This window comes from Pelophylax lessonae (assembly GCF_965119305.1).
Source record: "Pelophylax lessonae genome assembly, chromosome: 1".
Lineage (NCBI taxonomy): Eukaryota > Metazoa > Chordata > Amphibia > Anura > Ranidae > Pelophylax > Pelophylax lessonae.
Genome location: NC_138768.1, coordinates 478,046,650 through 478,074,630, shown reverse-complemented (window position 1 = coordinate 478,074,630; position 27,981 = coordinate 478,046,650). Strand labels below are relative to the sequence as shown.

At 42.1% G+C, this 27,981-nt stretch overlaps 1 protein-coding gene across 12 annotated transcripts in view; it reads left to right on the top strand.

Moving 5' to 3' along the window:
* The window catches only part of PTPRS (protein tyrosine phosphatase receptor type S), a 540,344-nt gene that overhangs the window by 312,957 nt on the left and 199,406 nt on the right, over positions 1-27,981 (top strand). For 8 of the 12 annotated variants that reach the window (XM_082243958.1, XM_082243963.1, XM_082243957.1 and 5 more), the window contains 5 exons: positions 5,376-5,963; positions 6,504-6,601; positions 14,335-14,588; positions 18,765-18,855; positions 21,567-21,782. In XM_082243958.1, coding sequence (XP_082100084.1) covers positions 5,376-5,963; positions 6,504-6,601; positions 14,335-14,588; positions 18,765-18,855; positions 21,567-21,782 — 1,247 coding nt within the window. The remainder of the gene's footprint in view (positions 1-5,375; positions 5,964-6,503; positions 6,602-14,334; positions 14,589-18,764; positions 18,856-21,566; positions 21,783-27,981) is intronic. The other 4 variants (XM_082243959.1, XM_082243967.1, XM_082243966.1 and 1 more) reach the window with 2 other exon arrangements.

Here is a 27,981-nt window from a genome sequence, read left to right as displayed (position 1 = left end):
TCAGTTGCTGTCCAGGTTCCTTCGCAGGTTACACTCGGAACGCAGCACGGTGATTCTTGTGGCTCCGGACTGGCCTCGCCGGTCCTGGTACGCAGACCTCGTGAATCTGGCGGTCGACGCCCCGTGGCGTCTGCCTCTTCGAGACGATCTCCTGTCTCAAGGGCCGATATACCATCCTGCTTTACAGTCGCTGGCTTTGACGGCCTGGCTGTTGAGACCGAGGTCCTGAAGGAGAAGGGTCTCTCCCCAGAGGTCGTTCATACCTTGATCAACGCGAGGAAGTCTTCCTCGGGGAAGGTTTATTACCGTACTTGGAAGGCCTATTTTGCCTGGTCGCACGTACTCGGTTTCCCGAGTGCTGTCTTTCCTTCAAACGGGTGTCGATCAGCGTTTGGCGCTGGCTACGATAAAGGGTCAGGTGTCTGCGCTGGCCGTTCTGTTTCAACGTCCCGTGGCTTCCAACTCCTTGGTTGGCACTTTTGTTCAGGGAGTGCGGCATCTGGTTCCTCCTAGGAGGGATCCTCTGCCCCCTTGGGACTTGAATCTCGTTCTATCTGTGTTACAACGTGCTCCTTTTGAACAGATCAGGGAGATCTCGTTGTCTATGTTGTCCAAAAAGGTCGCCTTTTTGGTTGCGATCACTTCGGCTCGCAGAGTGTCGGAGCTGGCGGCTTTGTCCTGCAAGTCTCCGTATCTGGTTGTTCATTTGGATAAGGTGGTCTTGCGACCTAATCCTTCTTTTCTTCCGAAGCGAGTTTTGGAATTCCATCTTAATGAGGATATTGTCTTGCCTTCGCTGTGCGCGAAGCCTAAACATCCAAAGGAGGTGAGATTACATTCTTTGGATGTTGTTCGGGCGATAAGGGTTTACCTTAAATCGACTGAGTCTTTTCGAAAGACGGATTCTTTGTTTGTTCTTCCAGAGGGTCCTCGGAAGGGCATTGCGGCGTCGGCCTCTACCATCGCCAAATGGATCAGGCAGACCATTGAACAGGCCTATGCTTTGCAGGGGAAGGTTCCCCCTGTGCCTGTGAAGGCGCACTCTACTAGATCTCTGAGTACGTCTTGGGCCTGTCGTCATGGGGCTTCTGTAGCCCAGGTGTGTAAGGCGGCGACCTGGTCGACCGTGCACACTTTCACAAAATTCTACAAAGTAGATGTTCAGGCATCGGCGGATGCTTCCTTTGGCCGCAAGGTTCTTAGTGCGGCAATTCCCTAGGGTCCCTTGTTGGGGACCTCTGGCTGTTGGGATAAGTTTTTTATCCCCTGGTTATTTGTCTTTTCCTGGGTTGTTGCTCCTGTTGAGCACTTGTTTTTCCTGTAGCCCAGCTGGTTTCCTTCCTTTGGTAAGGTTCCTTTCTTTGATGCGGAGACTGCGTTGCCTTTCGGCGCAGATGCGTTTCCCACCCCTCATGTTTGCACTGCTTTGGGACGTCCCCATATGTGACGAATATGAAGAGGCGGCGACTGTCGGAGGACGTAAGAGAAAACGGAATTTTTGTAAAATCTTACCTGTAAAATTCCTTTCTCTGAGTCCTCCGACAGTCGCCGCCCCCGCCCCTCTTTTGGGGTTTGGTTGTATACTCTACTGCTATTCCACTGAAACTTAGATATGGTTGCAGGAAGTAGGAGGGTATTGACTGAGGGGACCACCCCTTGAGGGTGGGATATGTTAATAGCTTTAATATTAACATATTCTGTTGCCTAGCTACTCCTTCGGAGCAAAGTCTAATACCCCATATGTGACGAATATGAAGAGGCGGCGACTGTCGGAGGACTCAGAGAAAGGAATTTTACAGGTAAGATTTTACAAAAATTCAGTTTTTTTATTTTTGCTAAAAACAAGTGAGCCTTTAATATTGCCTTTAATCTGAAGTAAAATATTGATGTTGCCAGAATTCTACATATTTAAACATTATGAACTGACCATTATACAAAAGCTATTTTCAGAAAATAAGGCTTTTGTAAATTTAAAACCATTAACAATGGATGCTGGCACAAAAATATTCTTTCTTGTGTATGTTAACCACAAACACTTCAATACACGATCATATCATGTACTTTATACAGTTTAAACATTTGAGTGGATTTTCCTTTTTTCTTAGACATGTATATAATATTTTATTTGTAAAAATGTAAGCCATTTATTTATAGACTAATATTCTATGTTGACAACACATCTACCAAAGTGTACAGTAATATACACGGTAAATAAGTGCACAGGTGTGCTTTAGGCTGGCCACAATAAAAGGCCACTCTAAAATGTGCAGTTTTATCACACAACACAATGCCACAGATGTCGCAGGTTTTTAAGGGAGCGTGCAATTGGCATGCTCACTGCAGGAATGTCCACCAGAGCTGTTTACCGTGAATTGAATGTTAATTTCTCTACCATAAGCCGTCTCCAAAGGCGTTTCAGGGAATTTTGCAGTACATCCAACCGGCCTCACAACTGCAGACCACATGTATCCACACCAGCCCAGGACCTCCACATCCAGCATCTTCACCTCCAAGATCGTCTGAGACCAGCCACCCGGACAGCTGCTGCAACAATCAGTTTGTATAACCAAAGAATTTCTGCACAAACTGTCTGAAACAGTCTCAGGGAAGCTCATCTGCATGCTCGTCGTCCTCATCGGGGTCTCGACCTCACTGCAGTTCGTCATCCTAACCGACTTGAGCGGGCAAATGCTCACATTTGATGTGTCTGGCACTTTGGAGAGGTGTTCTCTTCACGAATGAATCCTGGTTTTCACTGTACAGGGCAGATGGCAGACAGCGTGTTTGGCATCATGTGGGTGAGCGGTTTGCTGATGTCAACGTTGTGGATCGAGTGGCCCATGGTGGCGGTGGGGTCATGGTATGGGCAGGTGTATGTTATGGACAACGAACACAGGTGCATTTTATTCATGGCATTGTGAATGCACAGAGATACCGTGATGAGATCCTGAGGCCCATTGTTGTGCAAGTCATCCACGACCATCACCTCATGTTGCAGCGTGATAATGCATGGCCCCTCATGTTGCAAGTATCTGTACACAATTCCTGGAAGCTGAAAACATCCCAGTTCTTACAAAGCCAGCATACTCAGACCTGTCACCCATTGAGCATGTTTGGGATGCTTTGGACCGGCGTGTATGACAGCGTGTTCCAGGTCCTGCCAATATCCAGCAATTGAAGAGGAGTGGACCAACATTCCACAGGCCACAATAGACAACCTGATCAATGTGAAGGAGATGTGTTGCACTGCTTAAGGCAAATGGTGGTCACACCAGATACTGACTGGTTTTGGGACCCCCCGAACCCCCACAATACAGTAAAACTGCACATTTTAGAGTGGCCTTGTATTGTGGCCAGCCTAAGGCACACCTGTGCAATAATCATGCTGTCTAATCAGCATCTTGATGTGCCACACCTGTGAGGTGGATGGATTATCTCCGCAAAGGAGAAGTACTCACTAACACAGATTTAGCCAGATTTGTGAACAATATTTGAGAGAAATAGGCCTTTTGTGTACATAGAAAAAGTCTTAGATCTTTGAGTTTAGCTCATGAAAAATGGGGGCAAAAACAAAAGTGTTGTGTTTTATAATTTTGTTCAGTGTATAAACATATGTCACAATCAACAAATAATGAACCCCAGTGAACTAAAAAAAAAAGAATGAGTCCTCTAATACTGTAACAAAAGTGTCTTTTAGCAAATAGAATAAAAGTGTCCGTGATAACTCCATCTTGTCAAGATTCTTTCCACCACACCACGTGAAGATGGTAACAGCACCACACATAATATTTGTGATAATTTATTTTTTGGCGCAGTGGTAGGATAAATTATATAGGTGGGCATTGATCAAGGATCCTGAGGCTTAGCATTCTATGTTACATTTCCGAAAACCAGATCACCTTACTACTTCACATAATTGTTCTGGAATACAACTTAACCACTTCCGGACCGCCCACCACAGATTTACGTCAGTATTTTGACGTTAAATACCGGGGTTATGGCAGCAGATAGCTGCCATAACCCTGGTATTTTTTTAATCTGCGGGCGGTCCTCTTTCACATAAGAGTGGTCCCAGCGGCGGATTCCCTTGCGGTGCCGCGGGAGAGGTGCCCCCCCTCCCGTCGCCTCCTGGTCGTTTTCCCCGTTTACCGGACCCGCCAGCAGTGGGGAGAACGATCCGGTCTGCGCTCCTCCCAGGCCTCACAGTCAGGAAGTCAAGTGAGGGCAAGATGGCCCCCACTGGACTCTATGGTCTTGGAGGACCGGAGTGACGTCGAACGTCGTCTCCTAGCAATGCATTTAAAGAGCCAATTTTTTTCATCGTGAAAAATAAATTACTCTTTTTTTTTTTTTTTTTTTTGTGTAGATGTGAGGTCTGAGGTCTTTTTGAGCCCAGATCTCACAATAAAGAGGTCCTGTCATGCTTATTTCTATTACAAGGGATGTTTACATTGCTTGTAATAGGAATAAAAATGATCACAAAAATGTTTTTTTAAAAAACTGTGTAAAAATAAAAAATAATAGATAAAATAAATAGAAAAAAAAATTAAAGTGCCCTGTCCCCGTTAGCTCGCGCGCAGAAGCGAACGCATACGCAAGTCCCGCTCACATATGTAAACGGTGTTCAAACCACACATGCGAGGTATCGCCGCGAACATTAGAGCAAGAGCAATAACTTGAGCCCTCCTCTGAAACTCTAAACTGGTAACCTGTAGAAATGTCGCCTATGGGGATTTTTAAGTACCAATGTTTGTCGCCATTCCACGAGCGAGCGCAATTTTGAAGCATGACATGTTGGGTATCTATTTACTCCGCGTAACATTATCTTTCACATTTTAGAAACAAAATTAAGATAACTTTACTGTTTTCTTATTTTTTAGTTAAAAAAATTGAATGCGTTTGGAAGACCGCTGCGCAAATACGGTGTGATAAAAAATATTGCAATGATCTCCATTTTATTCTCTAGGGTCTCTGCTAAAAAAAAATATGTAAAGTTTGCGGGTGCTAAGTAATTTTCTAGCAAAAATAATGATTTTAACTTGTAACCAACAAGTGTCAGAAATACGCCCAGTCCTTAATATGTTTATATAGGTTTCCTTGTTAGAGCATATGTTGTAAGATCAAAACATTTATTGGGAGCTTTTGTGTAAAATAACACCTCTAGTTGGATCAAGTGGTAGTATTTTACTTAGTTTTTAGTTTTTCTATTTTCAATAAGCATTTAAAGGTGACTAACCTCTAATAGGCCGTGTGCATTCAGATTTTGAGATTAGTTTGCCTGTAGAGAAAAGTGGTAATTAAAGTGTATATTTAACTAGTAATGATAAAATGCATTAGGTAAACTTTTTTTTTTTGTTTTGTTTTTCTTCTTACAGTTCCTGGAAAACCTGACTTTTCTGTGCATCAGACATCGGAGAGCAGCCTACAATTACAATGGGGACCACCAAGTGAGTCAGTTGAGCACATCCTAGGGTACCGCCTAGAGTTTGGGCGCCTTGATGCTAAAGTTTTATCAACACTAGAGTTTGGACCTCAACAAAAGACATACACAGCCACCAATGTCCACAAAGGTGCAAAATACATTTTTAAAATGGCGGTCAAAGGCCGGGCGGGCTTTAGTGAGGAAGCTGTGAAAGAGTTTGTCATACCAGGGGAAGCACCTAAAGGTTACCCTCTATTGATTGAGCCTGGCAATATCAGTTCTGTAAACATCCAGCTAAACTGGCTGCCTCCTGTTTTGGCCGAAAAGAATGGGGATATCACCAAGTATACAGTAGCCTACTGGGCTGCTGAAATTCCTGAAAAAGTGTTGGAATTGGACCTACCATCTTCTCAAAGCTCTTGCTTGCTGAGCAATCTGAAGCCTAACACTGTGTATGAAGTCAAAATACGTGCACACACCAGTAAAGGGCCTGGGCCTTACAGTCCAAGTGTCCAGTACCGCACTTTTCATCTAAATCAAGGTAGGCCTTATCAGTCTTATTTCCTTGGCTTTTAGTTTTGGTTCTTGAAAGCAAGCAGCGCCTGAATCCTCCAGCTCCAGTGTGACTGTAATAATTGGAATGGTATTTTTTTATTTTTTTATTTTACTAATAACTGAGTGAATCTGAAAGTATGGTCAGGTAAGTGCTTTTTCTTTTCTTAAAGTCTAGTTAAGACACTTCTCTTGAGTTTCTGGGTCCACCAGTGACATTCAAGGTGGGATGCCTTCTCTGTCACCTTCCTTTCAGTATGTGCCTTGAAATACACTTGTTTACATATTTCATTCCTAAATATGTTTGTTAACTAATCCATTTAGTAGTATCATAATGGAATTTCTGGTTTTAGAGTCATGAAGCAAAGTGTGGGTTTGTAGAGATGGTTGCAGCTTACAAAAAAAACACTAATTCAGTTTTTCTTTTCACACACTTCAGTGTACATTTATAAACACTGGTTTCACAATGGAATTTTCTGTTTTAATAACTTGTTCTGGTAATCTTTATTTTGTCTTTGCTGTTTTTCAGTAATGCCAAAAAATTTCAAGGTCAGAATGGTAACAAAGACTTCTGTTCTCCTTAGCTGGGAGTTTCCTGAAAATTACAACTCAATAACGCCATACAAGGTATTAGGATGGATCATATTTCTTTTACTAAAAAGGTTCTTTGGTCTGGTGAAACTAATGTACAGGAAGGTTCCTCTTAACATAAAAAGTGTCAAGCATTTTCAAGCACATTATTTTCCCCTTATAGATCATTACCATTTCTTCCCTGGTAAGGGAGACTAGGAATCTTGGCGATTTTTTTTTTTTTTTTTACATCAAAGAGAGAAGGGCAGCAGCTTTAATAGAAACATATAATATCCCCTTTACTAAACTTGCAATTAAACACAGATTTTATATCACCCACTACACCAGTTTTTTCTTCATATATTTATTTTTTTAATTACCACTTCAGCTCCGGTAGGTTTTATCCCCTTAATGACCAGGCCATTTTTTGCGATTCGGCACTGCGTTAATTTAACTAACAATTGCGTGATTGTGCGATGATGTACCCAAATACCAATTGATGTCCTTTTTTTTCACTTCCAAATAGAGCTTTCTTTTAGTGGTATTTGATCACCTCTGCGGTTTTTAGAGTTTGCGCTATAAACAAAAAAAGAGCGACAATTATGAAAAAACTCAATATTTTTTACTTTCTGCTATAAAACATTCCCAATTAAATTTTTTTAAAAATCACATTTTGATTTATCAGTTTAGGCCAATTTGTATTCTGCTACATATTTTTGGTAAAAAAAAATTCCAAAAAGCGTATATATTAATTGGCTTGCACAAAAGTTATAGTATTTACAAACTATGGGATAGATTTTTGGACTATTTATTTTTGTTTTTATTAGCAATGGCGGCGATCAGCTATTTTTAGTATTTTTAGGGGGACTGTGACATTGCGGCGGACAAATCTGACACTACCGTGACACTTTTTGGGGACCAGTGACACCAATACAATGATCAGTGCTAAATAATATGCACTGTTACTGTATAAATGACGCTGGCAGGGAAGAGGTTAATACTGGGGGTGATCAAGGAGTTGAGTGTGAGCCTAATTGTGCTTGCTAACTGAGGGGGGGGGGGGGGCTCTGTGAAAGACACACAGAGATCAGTGTTTCAGCTTAGTTGAGAGACAAGATCTCACTGTGCCTGTCTGACAGGAAAGCCGCCTGCTTTGTTTACATAGACAGGCAGCTCTCCTGTCAGTTTCCCTAAAGATTGCGGGAGGCCGGCGGCGAACGAACCCGCTCCTCCCGCAGTCTGGCTCCCGCTGTGTCTAAAAACAGCGAGAGCGTGGCTCCGGTGGCGTGCACGCCGCCGAGACCGTGTGCACATAATCACGAACATGTACGTGATTATGCGCAGCCAAGCCGCCTTGCCGCAGTAAATCTGCGTGGGACGGTCGGCAAGTGGTTAAAAAAGGGATACATTGGGGTTTTATTGAATGATAGCAAACTAATACTTCAGTCATCCAGGCTAGAATACCAGTGGCTAAAAGACCAGGAGCATGAGAGCCCCACATCATGCAGGTACCAGTTAATAAACATTTCAGGATCAGTACAGTGTCTCAAGAGGGGATCAAAAGAAAAGTTAGTCTTCTTAAAACATCAGGTCAGTGCTTGGCATTGGGCTTTGTATTTATAGGTTTTTATTTCGCTCTTTAGCAAAGCACATGTTACAGTCAACAGAGAACGGTCTTCAAAACGCAAGAAATACATAACAGGCATAATACACAGTATAATCGGACCGAAGAAAGCTATGTCCCCAACACATGGACATTGGGCTTTTCTAGAACCCCCGATGGTGATGTGGGCATAAGAGGGATTAATGCACAACTGACTTTTTTCTATGACTTTAAAATAGAAGGTATTATCCCTGATGGACTGGTAAATGGAGCTATTTAAACCACTAACGATACAAGAAAAAGTTAAATTAAAAGGACAAGGGGAAAAGGGGAGTCAAGGGGATGTTGGAAAAAAGAAAAAAAGAGGGAGATGGGACTTTAAATGAAATTCGTGCAATTGAGTCTCCATCCCTAATTATATTGAGCATGGGAACACATAGTGTTCAGAAAGTGTGGGACTTTGTATGAGGTGTGGCCAGTATACACATAATGATAATGGTATTACATATACATCTGCTGGTAAGCATATAGAAGCATATGGTTAACATCACGTGTTTATTGACATGTACATAGCAGTTAATATAAATAAATAGAGGGGGGACATAAAAAATATAGGTATGGATAACATGATACAACCATGAAAAATAATAAGGATCAATAACAAAATAAAAAAGGCGTAGAGTGTAAATGAATATTGATAATAGGATGCATGATGAATATGACAGAAGAACTTAAATGGCCTCCATGGCTCAACGCTTTTCGTGAAAAGTGTTTCACTTCATCAGGAGCAAGCACACTTCTAGTTTCTAAAAGAACATATATATATATATATATATATATAATATGAGAACAATATTGCATCCAATGGAGGGGTATTTTAAAAAAATATAAAAATTATATAACTTACAAAAGAGTAATGGTTGTCAATGAGTTGATCTCCCAGGAATATGTCACCATTGGGAACTGAGGGGGCAAGGTCCCCACACAAGGCCAGAGCGCAAGGTCCAATAGCATGGTGTGAAGCCCCATGGTGGGTCTTGGGCTGAATAATAAGGTAGAATTCTAGTAGGGGGGTATCAAAATGATAGTATATTATAAATAAAATCATATAAATATAGGTAGAGTCAGTAAGCCCAAGACCAAGAGAGTGAAGGAGAGAGATATATAGATTTGTGCAAATGTGCACCAATATAGTCCAATTAGGTAAAGAGTGAACAATGAAGGAGTGTAAAGACCAAAACTGATACACATAATAGTGTGCCAAAAGGCAATATTGAAGGCGTGGTGGAAGAAAAAATGACTAACCAGTGAATTAATATTAAAAAATACAAAGTCCCAAACTTTCTGAACACTATGTGTTCCCATTCACAAGAAAAAGTTTGAGACCCGGTCATCAGAACATTAATTTCAACAAAAATATTCCCAGAAGAAAATATGTGTATTTAACATTTTGTATGCTTTAACGCTTGCATGTATAAAAATCCAAATGCCCCTGATGCTGAGCACTTCCATCTTGGATGTGATATCTGCAGCCCCAACAGAATCAGGGCTGTTACTTAATGAACCTTTTATCATATTTCTTCTAGCCCCTACCAGGGCAGCTTAATAAAGGGTTATGTTGGAAGGGGTGGAGGACAGAGAGTAATTAGACACTCATAGGCTTGGTTCGCATATATGCAAATTGCATGCATTTTGAACTGCGTCTGAATCGCATGACGTGAATTAAACCGGCTTTCTATGGAGCCGAATCAAATATGTGCAGCGCAGCGGCAGTGCGACTTTGCTACGAATTTGAAAAGAGTCCTGAGCATTACAGTGCGGTTCAGCTGCAAATTCCAGGCTATTGCCTTCCATGGGAATGCATCTGAATTGGATCAGTTTTGAACATGCATTCTATCCCGGAAAAAAAAATGTGTGGCCTCCACCCCAAATCCATACCAGGCCCTTTCAGGGTCTGGTGTGGATTTTAAGGATAAGTGTCTGGAATGGATTTGGGAAGGGAGAGACCCCCACGCCGTTTTTTTTTTTTTTTTTAAACTTCGGCGTGCAGCCCCTATACCAGACCCTTATCCGAACATGCAGCCTGGCAGGACAAGAAAGGTGGGGGGGGGGGAACAAGTAAACTCTCCCACCCTCCCACCCAAAAAGCACCTTGTCCCCATGCTGATGGGGACATGGGCCCCTTCCCCACAACCCTGGGCGGTGGTTGTGGGGTTCTGCAGGCAGGGGGCTTATCTGAATCTGGAAGCCCCCTTTTACAAGGTGGCCCCCAGATCCCGGCCCCCATTTGAATGAGTATGGAGTACATTGTACCCCATACTCATCCCCCCAAAAATGTGTCAAAAAAGAAATAAAAACACAGGCACAGTTTTTGACAATTCCTTTAATAAAAATTAAAAAAAATGTCCCCTGATATAGATCTGTCTTCAATCACGACGCCCGCCACCACCGAGGGCTCTGAAAAAAGAAAGACTGCATGCAACAAAGTCTACCGCCTCCTGCCTGCTCCACTGTGTGACAGTTCTTAAACAGGTAAGGGGCGGGGCCACCCGGCAACATCACCTGGTGGAACCGCCCCCTGTGACATCACCAACCGGAGCATGCTGGGTCGGTCACGTCACTGGCAGTGCTGCCGGTGACATTGCCGGGTGGCCCCGCCCCTTACCTATTTAACAACTGTCACACAGTGGAGTAGTCAAACGGCAGTAGCTTTTTTTCTTTTTTTTGAGTCTGGCAGTGGTGGTGGACCACGTGATTGATGGATTCACATTCGGGGACATTGTTTTTTTATTTTTTATAAAGGAATAGTCAAAAACTGTGTCAGTGTTTTTATTTATTTTTTGGTGAACATGGGGGGGATCTGGGGGCCCCCTTGTTAAAGGGGTCTTCCAGATTCCGATAAGCCCCCTGCCTGCAGACCCCCACAACCACCGCCCAGGGTTTTGGGAAAGAGGACATGTGTGAACCAAGCCAAGTGGAGAAGGCTGTAACTGCAAGAAGGTAGATAGTTGTGCTTGGGAACTGACATATTTTCTTGAAAGCTCAAAAGAAAATTGGAAGTAAATAAAAAATGATTTATGAAAAAGAGAAACACTGCAAATAAACACGATTTTTGTGATTTTTACCTGCAGTTTTTAAAGTTGGTGACAGGGTAGGGTCTCCTTAGTATTCTCACTGTTGATTATATAATGGGCTCTGCTCAATGACTTGAGCTTAATTTGCCCGTGCCAAGGTGTTTGCCTATATCCAGGGTACAGGATTTGTTGAATCCTGTGCTCCCTGCTGTTATTTTGAATTCTGTGCTACCTGCTGTGAAAAACATAGTCTCCAGAATCTCTTTGAAGGCACCGTAATTTGTTGCTTAGCCATGCATAGCCATGCCATGCAGATCAGCTCACTGGTTTCCTCACTGGTTTACACACTGGCTTTTGTCTAGTTCAAGTAACAGGCATTTAAAGAGGATGCTGATTTACCTACATAAAAATAAGAAATATAAAAATACTGATATTAATAATACTCTGCAAGGCTAGGTTAACATTATGTAAGTCAGGAAATTGCACCTCCATGTATCGGTAAAACGTCTGCGTTTTCGAGTGTGTGTAACAACATGGTGTCGCAGCATCATTCAGTTTTGTGCAGTGTGATTTTAAAAAGGGGATTAGGGACTTTTTAAATTGCGTTTCTGCGAGTAGGAAAGCCCATTGAAGTGAATGAACTTCCCTACATGCAGAACGCAGCCGACACAAGTGTGAACCAAGCCTTTCTGTCCCATACCAGGTCTTCTCTTTCTTGCTAAAAACAAAAATGACAATATTAAAGGTGTACCTGTTACAAAGTTAGTACAGTTAATAATTTAACACCAGCAGCTAAATTATAGGCATGCAGCGCTTATTTTTTTTTTTTTTAACAAACAAGGACTTCTTTATTGAGAAAAAAACGTAACAATACAAGAAGCATTCAACAATAGTCATTACATTGTGAGGGTCAAGAGCAATACAGCAAGGTATTTAGTAACACACAATAGTCTACAAATTAGTACTAGGAAGTAAGTACACATCCCGGAGGGAAACCAAAAGAGAGTACTCAGCAGCTAAACCAGAGCAATGTAGTTCCTTCAAAGGAGGGGGGAAAACATGGGGGGGGGGGAGGAGGAATGAGAAAAGGAGGAAGAGGGGGGGGGGAAGGAATCACAGGTCTCTGGAATCAATCAGCAGTCCAGGGTGCCCAGACCTTTTCATATTCCCAAGGGCAACCCCTATTCAAATAAGTTAGTTTATACATAGGCAGGTCCGCATCCACCAGCTTGAGCCAGGATGACACCTCTGGAGGAGAGGGGGAGGACCACTGGAGAAGTATGCCTTTTTTTGCATGATATAAAAGGTACGAAATCAGCAGATTAGAGTGGTGTGAGCGCTGGTCATCCTAATAGATTCCAAATAGTTCCAACGCCGGGGAGACCTGGAGGGAGAGCCCCAACCTGGTATTAATAGCCCCAAAAACTTCCGCCCAGTAACCAGCTATCACAGGGCATTCCCAGAACATATGGATGAGCGGTTATTTGATTTAGTTACAGAGTACATAGTACCTCAAGAACTCTTTTTGCATGTTTCAACTTGAGTTCTTTGGTTCAACTCTTGCCCTCTTGCTTTTTGCAGTGTGTGCCACAATATTATCCCTGAGGAAATGCATTAATTTAAGAGAGGTAAAAGTAGTCCAACTTTATAGCTAAAATTATATGTTGGTATGTTGGGGCTTCAATGAAGATTGGAAGGTCACTAAAATTACATGCAGGGGATTTCTATTACAGTCCACTAGTCTAAACCTTATAAGATCTACCTTAAGTTTAAAGAACAAAACTACTCCTATTCTGTAACTTCTGGCTTTAAAATTACTGAATTTCATGGAGATTCACAGCGGTAAATTGACTTCAAATTTGTTCATTCACTCACTTTTTTGATAAGGAGGTGAAGTGAATATCCAGTTGCTTGTTTTACTGTATATCTAACCACGTTTTTTTTCTTTTACTTCCTCCATGTGTCTTCTAACTTTATGTCAGTTGAGCTCTTTATCCACTCTTACCAATTCACTGGGAGTTAGCAATTTTGTGGGAAGGTTAGTTCCAAGTATTAGATTCAGAGTCCACCTGCTTCTGCAGTACCAGAATGATGGTATAGTCTGGTATCAGCATTTTTCTGTATTGTTATAGGGTCCTCATTTTCTTTTCTCTGTTACACTCTTGAGGGACCTGCCAAAAGGAGAAGGGTGTTCAAATCAGTATCCACATGGAGAGGGCCATGCACACTGACAGTCTCTGAAATTGCAAGCTCATATGGCCGGGTATGCTGGCTGGTATTGTTTGGGGCAGGAGGGCTACCTTGTTGATTTTTTGATATGTTTTAACTGATACAAAATATACAGGCGGATTAGCAGAATTTTGGACCAGAGGACCAGATCAGGCAGCAGAGCAGATTATCTATTTTTGTGGCCGTTACTGAGCAATCAGTGTTGCAATTTTTTGGTTGGTTACTGAGCATTCAGTGTTTAACATGGTTTAAAGAAGAACTTCCATTACAAATTGTTTACATCCTTCTATATTTTTCTATGTAGCTTGGTGCTTCCTGGATCTGGTTACGAAATCTTACCTGTCCCTCCCCCCATGCAGCAAATCCAACAGCAGCTTGGAAGGTGATGGATCAGTTGTAACTGCAGAAATTGTACCTCTGTTGTAGCACTTTCCTGAGACAAGCTGTGGCAAGAGGAATACAGATATGGGAGCGTAACTAACACACCCTATCTTTCTCTACATTCTCCTTTTCTCAGGAAAGTCCTCTGAGCCAAGACAACCTGCAAGTAAGAGGGATCTGTCTCCTTCCAAGCTGCTGTCTTATTACCCATGTGTGGAATCAGGTCAAACTTTATATCTAGTCTTAGGAAGTATCTAGCTACACAGAACAAGGTATTCTATGTACCTCAGCCCAACAGAGACCTGAGATGTTAACTATCACTAGATACTAGACATCCTGTGTGCCTTTGTGACACAAAGGCTTTTCACTTTTGGTAGATAACATTTAGGATAATAGGACTTAAATTCATGTTGTTGGCTTGTTTGTAGTGTCAGCTAAAAGTAACTATTACTTGTTTATTCTTTAATGTTTGTTGTTTATCCTGTGCTCTTCTGTTGCTCAAGATTCAGTATAATATGCAGACAGTGGATGTAGACGGACGGACAACAAAGAAGTTAATTACAAACCTGAAACCCAAAACACATTATACTTTTACGCTTACCAATCACGGAAACTCTTTGAGTGGTCTTCAGCAGAATGTCGCTGTCCGCACAGCTCCTAACATGTTGGGTCTGAAACCTGTGGTAAATGCAAAGGTGCAACTAGATGGTAGCATAACAGTAGTTCTGCCAGATGTTGAAATGTCTGAATCAGTGAGGTAAATACTTCAATATATGTTCATTGTTTGTCTATACCTTTATGTTGTAAAATAATACCTAAAAATGTAGATGTTAGAGTAAATTATTGTTTACTAAAGTACACATACAACTATGCAAATGTATGCATACATGCAATTATGTTTCAGGAGTATCTTTATTTGATATATGCTTGTATGTGTGTTTGTGTATGTGCATTTTACACAGCTCTAGTCAATGTAACGTTTAAGTTCACCGTTTCAGAATAGTGAAAATTGAACTAACAACTTACACCCCACCCGCCCTCCCATTTAACTTACCTAGGTGGGTGATGAGCTGTCAGTGCCCGTTCAGACAATATAGCACTCTGGGGATTTTAAATCCCCCTTTCTTTCTACAGGGCTTCCAGGAGCGATCAGAATGATTTTAAATGGTCAGCTCCCACACAGGGAATCACTCTTGTTTAGTCCCAAAAGCTCAGTAGAAAGCAGGTAGAGAAGAGTGGAGAGTTCAAATCACCAGGTAGTGTGTGTGTAAGGTGTTCCCCTTTTCATTTTTTCTCAAAAGGTGAACTAACCATTTAAAGTGATGCTAAAGTCTCGTTTTTTTTTTTTTTACACCTAAATAGGTCAGGTCAATTGCTTACCTTAAAACACTTTTAAATAATCCTGATTTCTAGATTATCCTAATGCTACGAGTTGTAGGAAAAGTGCATGGGATGCTGGGATGCTTGGGATGCTTTTCTTCATCAGGGACAGGGAAGCTGGTCAGAGTTGAGAAGATGGATGGAGCCAAATACAGGGCAATCTTAGAAGAAAACCTAATAGAGTCTGCAAAAGAATTGAGACTGGGGTGGAGTTCATCTTCCAGCAGGACAACGACCCTAAACATACAGCCAGAGCTACAATGGAATGGTTTAGATTAAAGCATATTCACGTGTTAGAATGGCCCAGTCAAAGTCCAGACCTAAATCCACTTGGAAATCTGTGGCAAGACTTGAAAATTTTGGTTCACAGATACTCTCCATCCAATATGACAGAGCTTGAGCTATTTTGCAAAGAAGAATGGGCAAAATTGTCACTCTAGATGTGCAAAACTGGTAGAGACATACCCGAAACGACTTACAGCTGCAATTGCAGCGAAAGGTGGTTCTACAAAGTATTGATTCAGGGGGGCTGAATACAAATGCACCCCACACTTTTCAACTATTTATTTGTAAAAAAAATTTTGAAAACCATTCATCATTTTTCTTTTACTTCACAATTATGCGCCACTTTGTGTTGGTCTATCACATAAAATCCCCAAAAAATGCATTTACGTTTTTGGTTGTAACATGACAAAATGTGGAAAATTTCAAGAGGTATGAATACTTTTCCAAGGCACTGTAGCATAACGTGCAAGGGAGTTTAGAGGTAGATTTAAAAAAAAAAAGTCTCACTTACTAAACAGCAGCTGTAAAAACGGCCAGTGTGCATGAGGCCTTATAGAGGAACTGCACTGCATCTGGGCACCACAAATCAAAAACGCTATTTCATTTATTTTTAGTATTAAAAACAATCTCCCCCATCCATCCATCCATCCATCCATTTTCCATGCTTTATTTTGCTGAGAAATAATTTTGAAAAAGTCCCCCAGGCATTTCTGGTTTGTGGCCATCTTGAGTAAGGGCAGATGATTCATGTATCATTTACTTACTGGAATCCGTCTCAGGCATTGGTAGAGCTGAGAACCCTCCTCAAGACTCCTGGGATGTATGACATCATTTGCCGAGGCATGGAAACCAGGAAGTAACTGAAGAAATGCAAAAAAAAAAAAGTGTAAAACAAGTAAATATGATACACTTTCCTATCTATTTAATAATGATAGCAGCATAAGGATTAGAAGTAGTCCATGTTGTTTGGGAGAGTGAAGTTCCACTTTAACCACTTTACCACCGGAGGATTTTGCTGTCTTCCGTCCAGGCCACTTTTTGCGATTCGGCGCTGTGCGACTTCAACTGACAATTGCGCGGTCGTGCGACGCCGTACCCAAACGAAATTTACGTCCTTTTTTTCCCACAAACAGAGCTTTCTTTTGGTGGTATTTGATCACCTGTGCGATTTTTACTTTTTGCGCTATAAACAAAAAAAGAGCGTTTATTTTGAAAAAATAACAATATTTTTAACATTTTTTTATATGAAATTCCCCCCAAAAAAGATGTAAAAACCAATTTTTTAAAAAATTTTTGGCCAATTTGTTTTCCGCTACCTATGTTTGGTAAAAAAAATCACAATAAGCGTATTTTGATTGGTTTGCGCAAAAGTTATTGCGTTTACTAACAAAGGGAAAGATTTCTGTCATTTTTGGTGTTTTTTTTTTTAACGCGTAATGGCGGCGATCTGCGATTTTTTTTGTGGGACTGCGACATTGCGGCGGACAGATCGGACCCTTGACTGACATTTTTGACACTTTTGGGGTTACCAGTGACATTACTGCAGTAATCAGTGCTATATATATGCACTGTTACTGTAAAAATGACACTGGCAGGGAAGGGGTTAATTTTATTGGAGAGGGAGGGGTTAATGTATGCCTGGTGCTTACTGACGTGTAGGGGGGGAGGTGACTGAGTGAGTCATGGACAGATCGGATGTCCAGCTATGCTGAACAGTCCGATCTGTCACTCCCTGTCACTATGGAGATCCGCCCGCTGTGTTTACACACAGCGGGCGGATCTCCACACTAGATCCCCGGCGATCGGGGCAGAGCAGCGGCGATCGCCGCTGCTCCTCCCCTGGCCCGACTCCCGCTGTGAATGAAAACAGCGGGAGCGAGCCTCCGGCGGCGCGCAAGCGCCGCCCAGAAGGGGGAGTGTCTGACGACGTTAATACTACGTCGTCAGACGATAACAAACCACTTTGCCGCAGTACTATTACCGTACTCGGTCGGCAAGTGGTTAAACGTCACAGCCTTGGAGAGAACAAGAATGCTAACACATTTCATTCACACCTGCATGTCTTTTTTGTGTTTTTACTGCAACAGTAGGGTAGCTTATTCACTTGATTGGGCTTCCCCTACGTGCAACAAACATGGTAAAGTAACTCCTGTACCTTTTTTGGGTGGTGAGCCTTGTGCAATTTTGTGCATCTATTAGCCGCATTTGGGGTGCCATTAAGAAACAATGCACGTTTTGGCACATTTTTTGCGAATTTTCTTGAATATCCAGGTGTGAATGTGGCCTTAGACCAGTGTTTCTCAACCTTTTTCCAGTCGGGGCACCCTTGAAAAAGTATTTTCAGTCTTGAGGCACCCCTGTCCAAGGTTCAGTTAATTTTACTGTATGTTGTGGAACATGCAAAAAATCAGACTGGTTCCTGACACACAGACAAATGCTCTGCTTTTTAGGGGTGCCAATAATTCTTAATGGTACCCCACACATTGGAGAACATGGGGTGCTTTTTGGTGCTGCGCAATTTAAAAAAAAAGGGTCAGGTACTTCTTTCCCTGCATTTCTGCGGGTAGGGAAGCCAATTGAAATGAATGGGCTGCCCTATCTGTAGCATGCAGCCATGCAGATGTGAACACACACGCATATGAAAACGCACAAACACAAACACATACATGTATAAAGCCCTTTTAAAACGTAGCACAGTACCTTTTTCTCATTCAGCCAGGTACTGCATTGTAGGGGAAGTAGAGGGCATAGCACACTCCTCTTCCCTTTAATTTCACTTTTGAAGCTGAAGGAGCTCCCTCACAGTGCCGATGTACAGTTTGGCAGGGGATCCGGACATTGGGCTCACCTGATAGCCCTTCTCTCCCATGATTCCGAGGCACACCTGAGGACCTCTGGCGGCACACTAGTGTGCCGCGGCACCCTGGTTGAGAAAGGCTGCCTTAGACTAAGGTTTTGTGGCTGAAATGCACTATTGTTAATGTTTGGTCTGTGGATTTGTAATCAATAAATAATCTGACGTTTATGGTTATTGGTGTCATTTTTGCTTTTGTAAGGTCTGTATGGCATTATGAAAATGTGGATATGTTTATAGTGTGTTTAGAGGATGTTTTATATATTGAAAAAAACTGTCTGGTAGTGAAAACATCTATATATGTGAACACTGTTTGAATGAATGCTGTGATTGCAGAATAAATTATACCATGAATTTTGATAAGTTTACAAAAGCTTTATCTTTAAAAGTTCATCACTTTTTTTTTTCTTTCAGATATTACTATATTGTAGTAGTGCCTTTGAGGAAACTGCGAGGGCAATTTCTTAACCCTTGGGGAAGCCCCGAAGAAATGGATTTAGAGCAGGTTAGTAAACCTTTATACAGGGCCAGTGTTAACAAGAATTAGTTGACATAGAGAACTTTTTCCTGCCCCATGAAAGTCTATAGGAATGCAAAAGCAGCTTGAAGCGGGTCAAATAAAATTAACCTGCAAAAAATTATGAGTCATGTCAGAATCACACTGGATTTGACTATGAAGCCAATTGACACTGGCCGATAAGTAGTTACTTTTTTGCTAGTTCTTGCCGTATTTGGAACAGTTTTTTTTTTTTTTTTTGAGTGCCAACAACTTGGAAACAGTCTTACACAGTGGTATTCTTTCATTGTCGATAGTTGGTGATGCAGAGGACCATGACTTGTTTTGTGTGGCATGTCCAAGAGAAGCTTCCTCTACAGTTGATAAACTGAACATATTAATATAGTAATGTTTTAAAATGACAAATGTCTGTCAAGTTCAGACAAATTTTACTTTTTTATTACTAGTAATGGAGTATAAATCAATAAACATACAGTAACCACTAAGGTTAACCACTCAGTTATACATTCTGCAGGACAACTTCTTCCTGATAAATGTAGCTGCCAATTGTAATAATTTGAGAGTTATTTATTTTGCATTTATACATATTTGTAGTATTAGCGGCTATGAATGTAATTTGAACAAGTTAGTTTTGCTTACAGTGAAGAATTATTTTATTTTTTGGTATTAAAAAAGTATATTTTCATTAACCATTGTCAGTTGCATAGTTTTAGAGATTAAACTTTTATAAGAAAGTTCATTTTAGGTCACCTATAAATACTGAACTACAGGCAGACAGCTAAATACGCAGTTGAAATACATATAATGGAACTGTTTACCTGTCAAAGGGTTTAAAATTCTGTTTAACCAGCCATGTGGTCCAGGAACACCTTTCTGATAGCACAGCCAGATTGGACACTTCCTTTTTGTGCTGCAAACTCAGACTTTGCAGAAGAAGCAGCACACTGATGATGATGGCTCTTATTTCTCCTCTGAAAACGTGTGTGGCCTGTGTGAAAGGGATTTGTTCATTTCAAATGAGTTTTGCATTCCCATGCAAGTCTGTGAGAATGCAAAATCCACTTGAAGCAGGTCAGAAGGAGGTCAGCTCCCTCCAAAATGTACATGCCAACTGACCCCAATTAATCTCAAAAGCATCTTACATTGATGTCATCAGTGGAAGCCCAGTGGTCATTGACACAGGTCTATAGACCGTTTTCTGAACGCATAGTGCACTGCAAGAGCATTGGGATTGCCTTAAGGCATACACTAGTAGAATTTTGTTCATCATTTTTTTGTAAGAAAGTTTCTTTCTAATTTTTCTAATCAATTTTGGAGTCAAATCGACATTTTGTTTTCAACCACAATGATGAGAAAATTGGAAGGAGCAGGATGGAAAGTTTTGCTCAAATGTACGATTTTAAATCAATGAATGTGGTTTTCGTTTGGTAAAGTCCATTTATTTCAAAATCAAACGTTCAAAAAACAAATAAAATCTTGAACTGCTTTTGATCAATATTCCAATTTTCTAAGAATTTTCATACAAATTTTCATTCTAAATGTTACTAGTGTATACCAAGCTTTAAACTGCCCCCTCTTTCTTCCGGTGTGAGTTCTGATATGCACATTATTTACAGGAGGCTAAGATCAGGACAGCAAAAGGTATTTAGTCTATTTCTATGTAAACATAGACTTAATGATTTTTTTAAGAAAACATGCCCGGGTTAAATGGTGTATGTTATTTCTGATAGTTTAATTGTGCCCATGGAAGTTAGATAAATGTTGCTTAGTTCAGGGAAAAAGAAATACATCATAGTCTCTGCCCCCTTGGATGTGTCTTCTGGCATTTGTGATGGGGCCTGTGACTAACCTAATAACTGTTGCCCAATAGTTTTCTGTACTTAGGCCTCAATCAAATTAAGCACATACACATGAAAGGCTGTGTTTGCCCACAGGAGGATAAACAGGTGTTCTGTGCATTCCCGTGTAGGAAGTCCCATTTATGTCAGTTGAGACACGGCACAGCCTAATTTGACAGCCATGTGGGAGCGTGCAGGTACCAAATGGAGACTGCGTGTGTTCAGGGACTCAGACCTGCACAAATGTCGAGGGCCAGCTTGTTCACACAAATATACTTAAGTGCATGCCTGTGCGAATGCTGTTTTTGCCTGCTTGGGGATGTCCCCCAGTCCTTTTCATGTCATTTGGGATAGAGCGGGTGCACAGCAATTAGACAACCGTGTGAGTGCACAGCCCCGAACTCACACTGTCTGCATTCATAGCCACACAGCTGTCAGATTAGGTGCTGCAGCTGTGTGTGTGCAGGGGCTGTGTCCCTATAACAATGAATGTGACTGCCTGCATGGAATGCTTGTGCATCCCCATGTGAGCAAACACGGCATTCGCATGGAGGTACAAGTAGGTGTGAAGAAGGCTTTACATCCATACATAATTTTCCTGTATTTAGAGTATATCTTTGGCCAAAACCTTTTTGTTTTTATAGTTGGAAAGGGTTAGAAGGGTTATTTACCTTCACTGATTGTGTACTTCCTCTCACTTCCTGTTGTGTCTTCGTTACAGATAGTAAAGGGAGATACCCAATGGTGCAGACACATAAATGACTATACAGAAGATACATTTTAATTCATGCTGCATTGCTCTAAGGTTGATTTGAAAGGAGGAAAGTTATAATAACCTGTAAATCTTTTTACATCTCACAGCTAGTTCAGACTATCACAAAGCAGCATCGTCGTAGCTTGCGTTACCTAAGACACCTGGAGTACCCTAAACCATATGTGGCAGCACGATTCGAGTCTCTGCCTGGACATTTCACACTTGGAGACCAAAAGATCTATGATGGCTTCGAAAACAAGGCACTGGAAATCGGACAAAAATATGTTTTTTTTATCATGGCCATGCTTGAAAGTGCTGAAGTGGTGAGACTAAGTTGTGTTTTTTTTTTTTTTTTTGGATTAAGGAAATCTGATATGCATATACACACAGTGCTTTTATTGTAAAAGCAAAATACATCTATCAATTTACTTATGTGCAACCAGCCTGTCGGGTTTTTCCAGAATAATCAGTGCCGCCAGTTATAGAACAGAACACATTAGCACAGTAGGAGTGATTGCCCCATCCACCACAAATATGTGGATGGGGGAATTGTGTAATTTATTTTAACCCTTGTAGTTGTTCCTCACAACTGAGTTCTTTCAGTCCCCGTATTAGCTTTGCTGACCTTCTCTGGACTCCAGTTAAAGGATATTCTTCCTCAAGATTGGTGACCAAAACTGAACAGCATACTTAAGATGTGGCTGAACCAGTATTTTGTAAAGTGGTGGAATTATAGTTCATCTCTTGAGTAAATACCCTTTTCTCTTTCGTTCATTGACAGACACAGCTCCTGATGTTCATAACCATTGAGTTATACTGCCCCCTACAGGAGTAGGACACTAGGCAGAAAATAATTCTGGCTACACCCATGGGCAGTCCGAGGGGGTATACTTCCTCTCTCTGCTATAGCCACTCAGTTTTTTTCTGCCTAGTCAGGAATAAGGACCTATTTCCTTGTTGGGATCTTTGGTCCTGGCAACATTTTTTAGATATAAAATGTTTTTTTCCTCATGAATTTTTTCCTGTGAGATCTACAATCAATTCCCGTACTGGGCCATGGGCTGGATAATCTTGATCCAGTGGTCACCCCAGTCTGGCCAGCGAGCGCGCACAGACCTCAGCTCCGCGCTAGTTCAGCCACGACATAGCCCCACTGGACGGAGGCTGGCCTCGCGAGGTCACATACGACCGGGTCTTGGCCCGAGTCTGAGCTCCCCCCCCCCGTTTCGATGGAGAGGGGTTCTGTCTGGAGCAGTGCCCGTCTGTTTCCTGGTATGGTGAGTAGCTGTCCCCCCTCTCTCCCTGGAGGGTTTTGGGGTGGACGTGGGCCCCTCCTTGGGATGTTTGGACCCCCAGGTTCCCCTCCTTCCTTCAGGCACCCGACCAAACGATTGACTGTGCGGGGGGGGTTTTACCTGGTGGGGGCTCCTGCCAGGGCCCCCGTCCTGCCTGGATCCGCCCTTGAGGCCTGGTCTCCCTGCTGGGTTCATTTAAGGGTTGTGGTGCCGTGCAGAGGCCGTCATTTTGTTGTAGCCTGTGTGTTTCTATACACGGCGGCCATGTTTGTGTAGTTCAGTTGCCATTTTGTTGTGGTTTGCTGCAGACGTGGGTCACCCTGCTGGGTCTGCAACTATGCACCTGGAATCCTCTGATAATTCCTGTGAGGATAATTCCTCCACATCTGGGATCGCGCACAAAAAGGTGCTGGTGGATGCACTGATTGTATCTGTGCATGAGACCCTGAAGATGGAGGACGCAACTGAAGCTGCGATAGAGGCGCAGGTGCCCTTTGGCACTCACAAGCCATCCAAAGCGGCAAAGGTGTTTCCTTTCCCTGCCTATTTTGATAGAATTGTCGCTAAAGAGTGGGAATGACCAAAGCACCCCCGTGGGGTCCCTAAGCGCTTTACTAGGCGTTACCCCTATGAGGAGTCCCTTCTTAAGAAGGGGACTGTGCCACTGGTGGTGGTCCCCCCCGGTTTCCAGATTAAACAAGGCAGCCATGATTCCAGTTGAAGAGTTCTTTGATGAGCTGCGTACCATTCTTCAGAGTGTCCGACATGTGCGGGCTCCGTTGCCGCCTTGGGATCCTAATTTGGTGCTTTCAGCTCTACAGAAGCCTCCCTTTGAAAATATTTGGGACATTCCTCTGCTTACGCTGTCTCAGAAGGTGACCTTTTTAGTGGCTATCACCTGTGCCTACACTGTCGGCGTTACCCTGTTGTTCACCATGCCTGGTGATTCACAGGGATAAGGTGGCTATTCGCCCCTGTCAGTCGTTCCTTCCAAAGGTTGTCTCTGATTTTCATATGAATGAAGACATTATGTTGCCTTCCCTGTGTCCCAGGCCTAAACATCCAGAGGAAATTGCCTTGCATTCCTTGGATGTAGTCCAGGCATTTAGGGTATACCTGGCAGCTACGGAGTCTTTTAGGAATTCAGACTCTGTCTTTGTGCTCACGGATGGACCTCGAAAAGGATTGTCCGCTTCCTCTGCAACTATTTCCAGATGGATCAGACAGAAGGTGGTTCAGGCTTATTCCATCAGGGGTCAGGGTTCTATTTTCCCTGTCAAGGCACACTCTACTAGGGCGCTTAGTGCCTCCTGGGCTTTCCATCATCAGGCATCAGTGACACATGTTTGCAAGGCGACCACCTGGTCATCGGTGCACACTTTTACAAAGTTTTATTAAGTGGATGTGTTTGCATCTGCAGATGCTTCTTTTGGCAGCAAGGTTTTGCATGCTGCTGTTTAGAAGGAAATAAAAGGAAAACAACTGCGCTAATTCAAAACAATAAGCAGCAACTTCAAGTGCGACAGATACCCCAAAATAAATAATAAAAAATAAGCTGCGCTGTATGTTGAACCATCAACTGAAATAGTCCATAAAAAAGTCCAATGACAAATAAAGTCGTGAAAACTTGTGCAGGTACCCCTTACCAAATAGTTGATATAGAGAAGCCAAGTGATGAATATTCAATTATCCTCACAGACGGGACACACTATTCACCCAATGACATTGGGGCTTCTCAGCAGAGGGCATTAAAGTAAAAGAAAATGGACACCATAGTGTAAATCCAACTTAAAAGAAGTTAAGCACCAAAAATTGATATTCAGGCCCTGTTCAGGTACCGCTTACCAGAAATAGGATAATATAAGGCCAAACAGTAAAAGGAGACTCCAGATACGCCTCAGATAATGGGGATCGAGGGACCTTATGATGTCAGTATGGAACTCCAGCAACGTGTAGGTTGAGTGATGAAAAATAAAACAAGGCAAACGCCATAGCGTAAAACCAAAAAAACAGGACAAAAAACACCCAAGTGATGTGCACACAACAGGTCTCGTGAGGGGAGAGTCAGTGCATATGGGGGACCAATCACCAAATAAACTCCATAGGTACCCCTTACCAAACACTGAATGGATAGGGAGCAAGCAAAGGAGTATGTGGGGTGTCAAACCAATGAAGATGGCTGCTTACCAGATGGATAAGAAACAGAGAAAAAGAGGGACACCAAACATGCAGACCTAATGACCAGTGGTGTGTATGGATACTCTTACCAACTTCAATGGTTAAACAGGCAGGGATGTGGAACTCAGCTCAGGTTCCCAGGTGGAAAACGACCAGCTCAACAGATGATTGAATGGATAAGGGGATCCGGTAATAGACGCTCAAAACGGGACTTCTCCAAGGAGCTCAGGGCTCAGAGCTAGATGAGAGGGCATTAATGCTGTTTAGAAGGACCTGATCCTCTTCAAGGGTGTGTTGTTTTTTTGAGGTGGGCTCCAGTTGTTTGGTTGAGCTCCTGTTGCCTGGTTGACTAATATATAGCCTTGGGAATTTTTTGTTGTTGTTCCCACCCCTCATGTTTAACACTGCTTTGGGACGTCCCAATGGTTATGAACATCAGGAGCTGTGTCCGTCAGTGAATGAAAGAGAAAATGGGAATTTTGATTTACCATAAAATCCATGTTCATTGACACAGAACCCACCCCTCTGGGAAGTTATAATTCTCCCGACACTACAAACAAGTTCTCTTAGATCCCTCTAAGTTATACAATTGATCAGCACTATCAACCCTCTAAGTATTCTTATCTGTGGATGCCAAGAAGGCATTTAGTAGGGTTGACTGGTTCTCCTTAGAGAAAATCCTAAGGGAGTATCCCAACATTTTGTTTTCCTGATATGTGTCTGTTATACCATGAAGTTTGTGATAAGAAAAAAATATATAATCTGTTCTCTTTGTATTTTTTTTTTTGTGTGAAATATAGTTACATAGTTCGTCTAGTTGAAAAAAGACACAAAGTCCATCTAGTTCAACCAATAAAAAGGGAAAACAAAACAAAAATGTTTTTTTACAACATACATATACATAATCGCATACCCACAGTTGATCCAGAGGAAGGCAAAAACCCCCAGAAAAACATGATTCCCCAAGAGGCAATTGGATGATCCCTGGATCCACTTTACCTATAACTGTTAGTATCCTGTTATGTTATGTACATTTAGGAAAGTATCCAAGCCTTTTTTTTTTTTTTTTTAAGAGCTGGACAGAACCAGCTCTTGAGGGAGTCTATTCCACATGTTCACAGCTCTTACTGTAAAGAAACCTTTTAATATTTGGAGATTACATCTCCTTTCCTTCAGATGTAAAGAGTGCCCCCCTGTGATGACCTTAAAGTGAATAACTCAACACCAAGTTTACTGTATGGACCAATTTTGGATCTATACTTGTTGATCATATCCCCCCTTAATCTCCTCTTCTCAAGAGAGATTACATTAATTTCCTCTAATATTTCCTCATAGCTGAGCTCCGCCATGCCTCTTATGAGTTTGGTTGCCCTTCTCTGCACTTTCTCCTGTTCCCCAATATTCTTTTTGTAAACTGGTGCCCAAAACTGAACTGCATATTCTGGGTGAGGTATTACTAATGATTTGTACAGGGGAAAAATGATGTCTTTCTCTCTCTCTATTTTTTTTTTTACTAGTAATGGCGGCGATATGCAATTTTTAGTGGGACTGCGACATTGCGGCGAACAGATCGGACCCCTAACTGACATTTTTGACACTTTTGGGGGGACCAGTGACATTACTACAGTAATCATTGCTAAAAATATGCACTGTTACTGTAATAATGACACTGGCAGGGAAGAGGTTAACACTGTGGGTGATCAAAGGGTTAAATGTGAGCCTAGGGGAGTGATTCTAACTGTATGGGGGCGGGGCTTGTGAAATGAACACAGAGACCTGTGATCCTATATAGAAGGATGACAGGGGCTCTGTGATCATTCCAGAGAGAAGTACGGTCAGCTATGTTTACAACAGCTGACCGTTCTTCTCTCTCAGCGGGGAGCAATTGCGGCAGCGCGCTCGTCCCCTAGCTGCAGGCGCGCGACCGACGTAGCCCTTCGTCAGTTTGCGCAGGAGGGGCTGCCTGCCGCAGTATATCTGTGGTGGGCGGTCCAGAAGCGGTTAAAAAGTAAAGGTCCCAACACTGAACCTTGGGGTACACCAATAACTTTAGACCATTCATAGTATGAATCTTGGGGGTTGATAGTCATCCAACTATCTATCAATTGATGGTTATGTAGCATGTAGGTTTAAGCTTTCTCAGTTTCGAGTGTGACAGAAAGGAAGCCCCCCGTGATGCATCTAGTCCTGGGTCTAGGACTAGATTTAGGTGGCCTCCTATTAGGACTATTCCCTCCTTGTGTTGCTCTAATAAAGCCAAGTAAGGAATCAGAGCGGAGACTTAATTCTCATTCAGTAGATACAGACAAGACAAAGTAACTTTATACTCACAAAGGAGCCCTAATATTATTATATATTAACTATTAAGAAACGACCGTAGTGGTCCCCAATAAGCTGGTTAGAAAGCAGAATCAAAACCCCTTTGGACTTCAAATGGGGAGAAGCACTGTACTAAACCTTGGGGAACCTGCAGGTGCCCAGTTTGGGAATATTACCCCTTTTAAAATGCGTTTTCTGAAGAAATGCTATCTGAAATACGAGTCTCCAGAATTCAGCTAGTAGTTTGGTACGTTTTTCGAGACCTTCACGTTATAAAAGGTAAAGGCTAAGCAGGTCATGTTTGGTTTTGAGCCCCTGGGTGATCTGCTAATGAGAGAGGAAAAAAAGGGGGGGGGGAGAGAAGAGGAAGAAGGGGTAAAAAGGGGAAGGAGAAGCAGACAGAGGAGATAAAGAAAGTTTGCTATAGAAGGATCTAGCAATAGGAAGGAGAAACGTCTAACCGTGTCCAACACTTGGATCTCGTCAGACTGAAATCGAAAAATAATGCCACGATTCTAACTGTCCTCCAACCAAGGCAGTACACTAAGATATATACTGAGACTGAGATAACTAACCACACCACTATTGGACCTGTTGAGATATGGTATTGGGTGTATTTATTTTTTTCAGGACATACAGAATAATACAGAGGGCAGACTGCAACTCTAAGTGGCATACCTCCTGAATAATAAACCCCCAAAATGTATCTCTCCTCCTAACACAGGGAAGA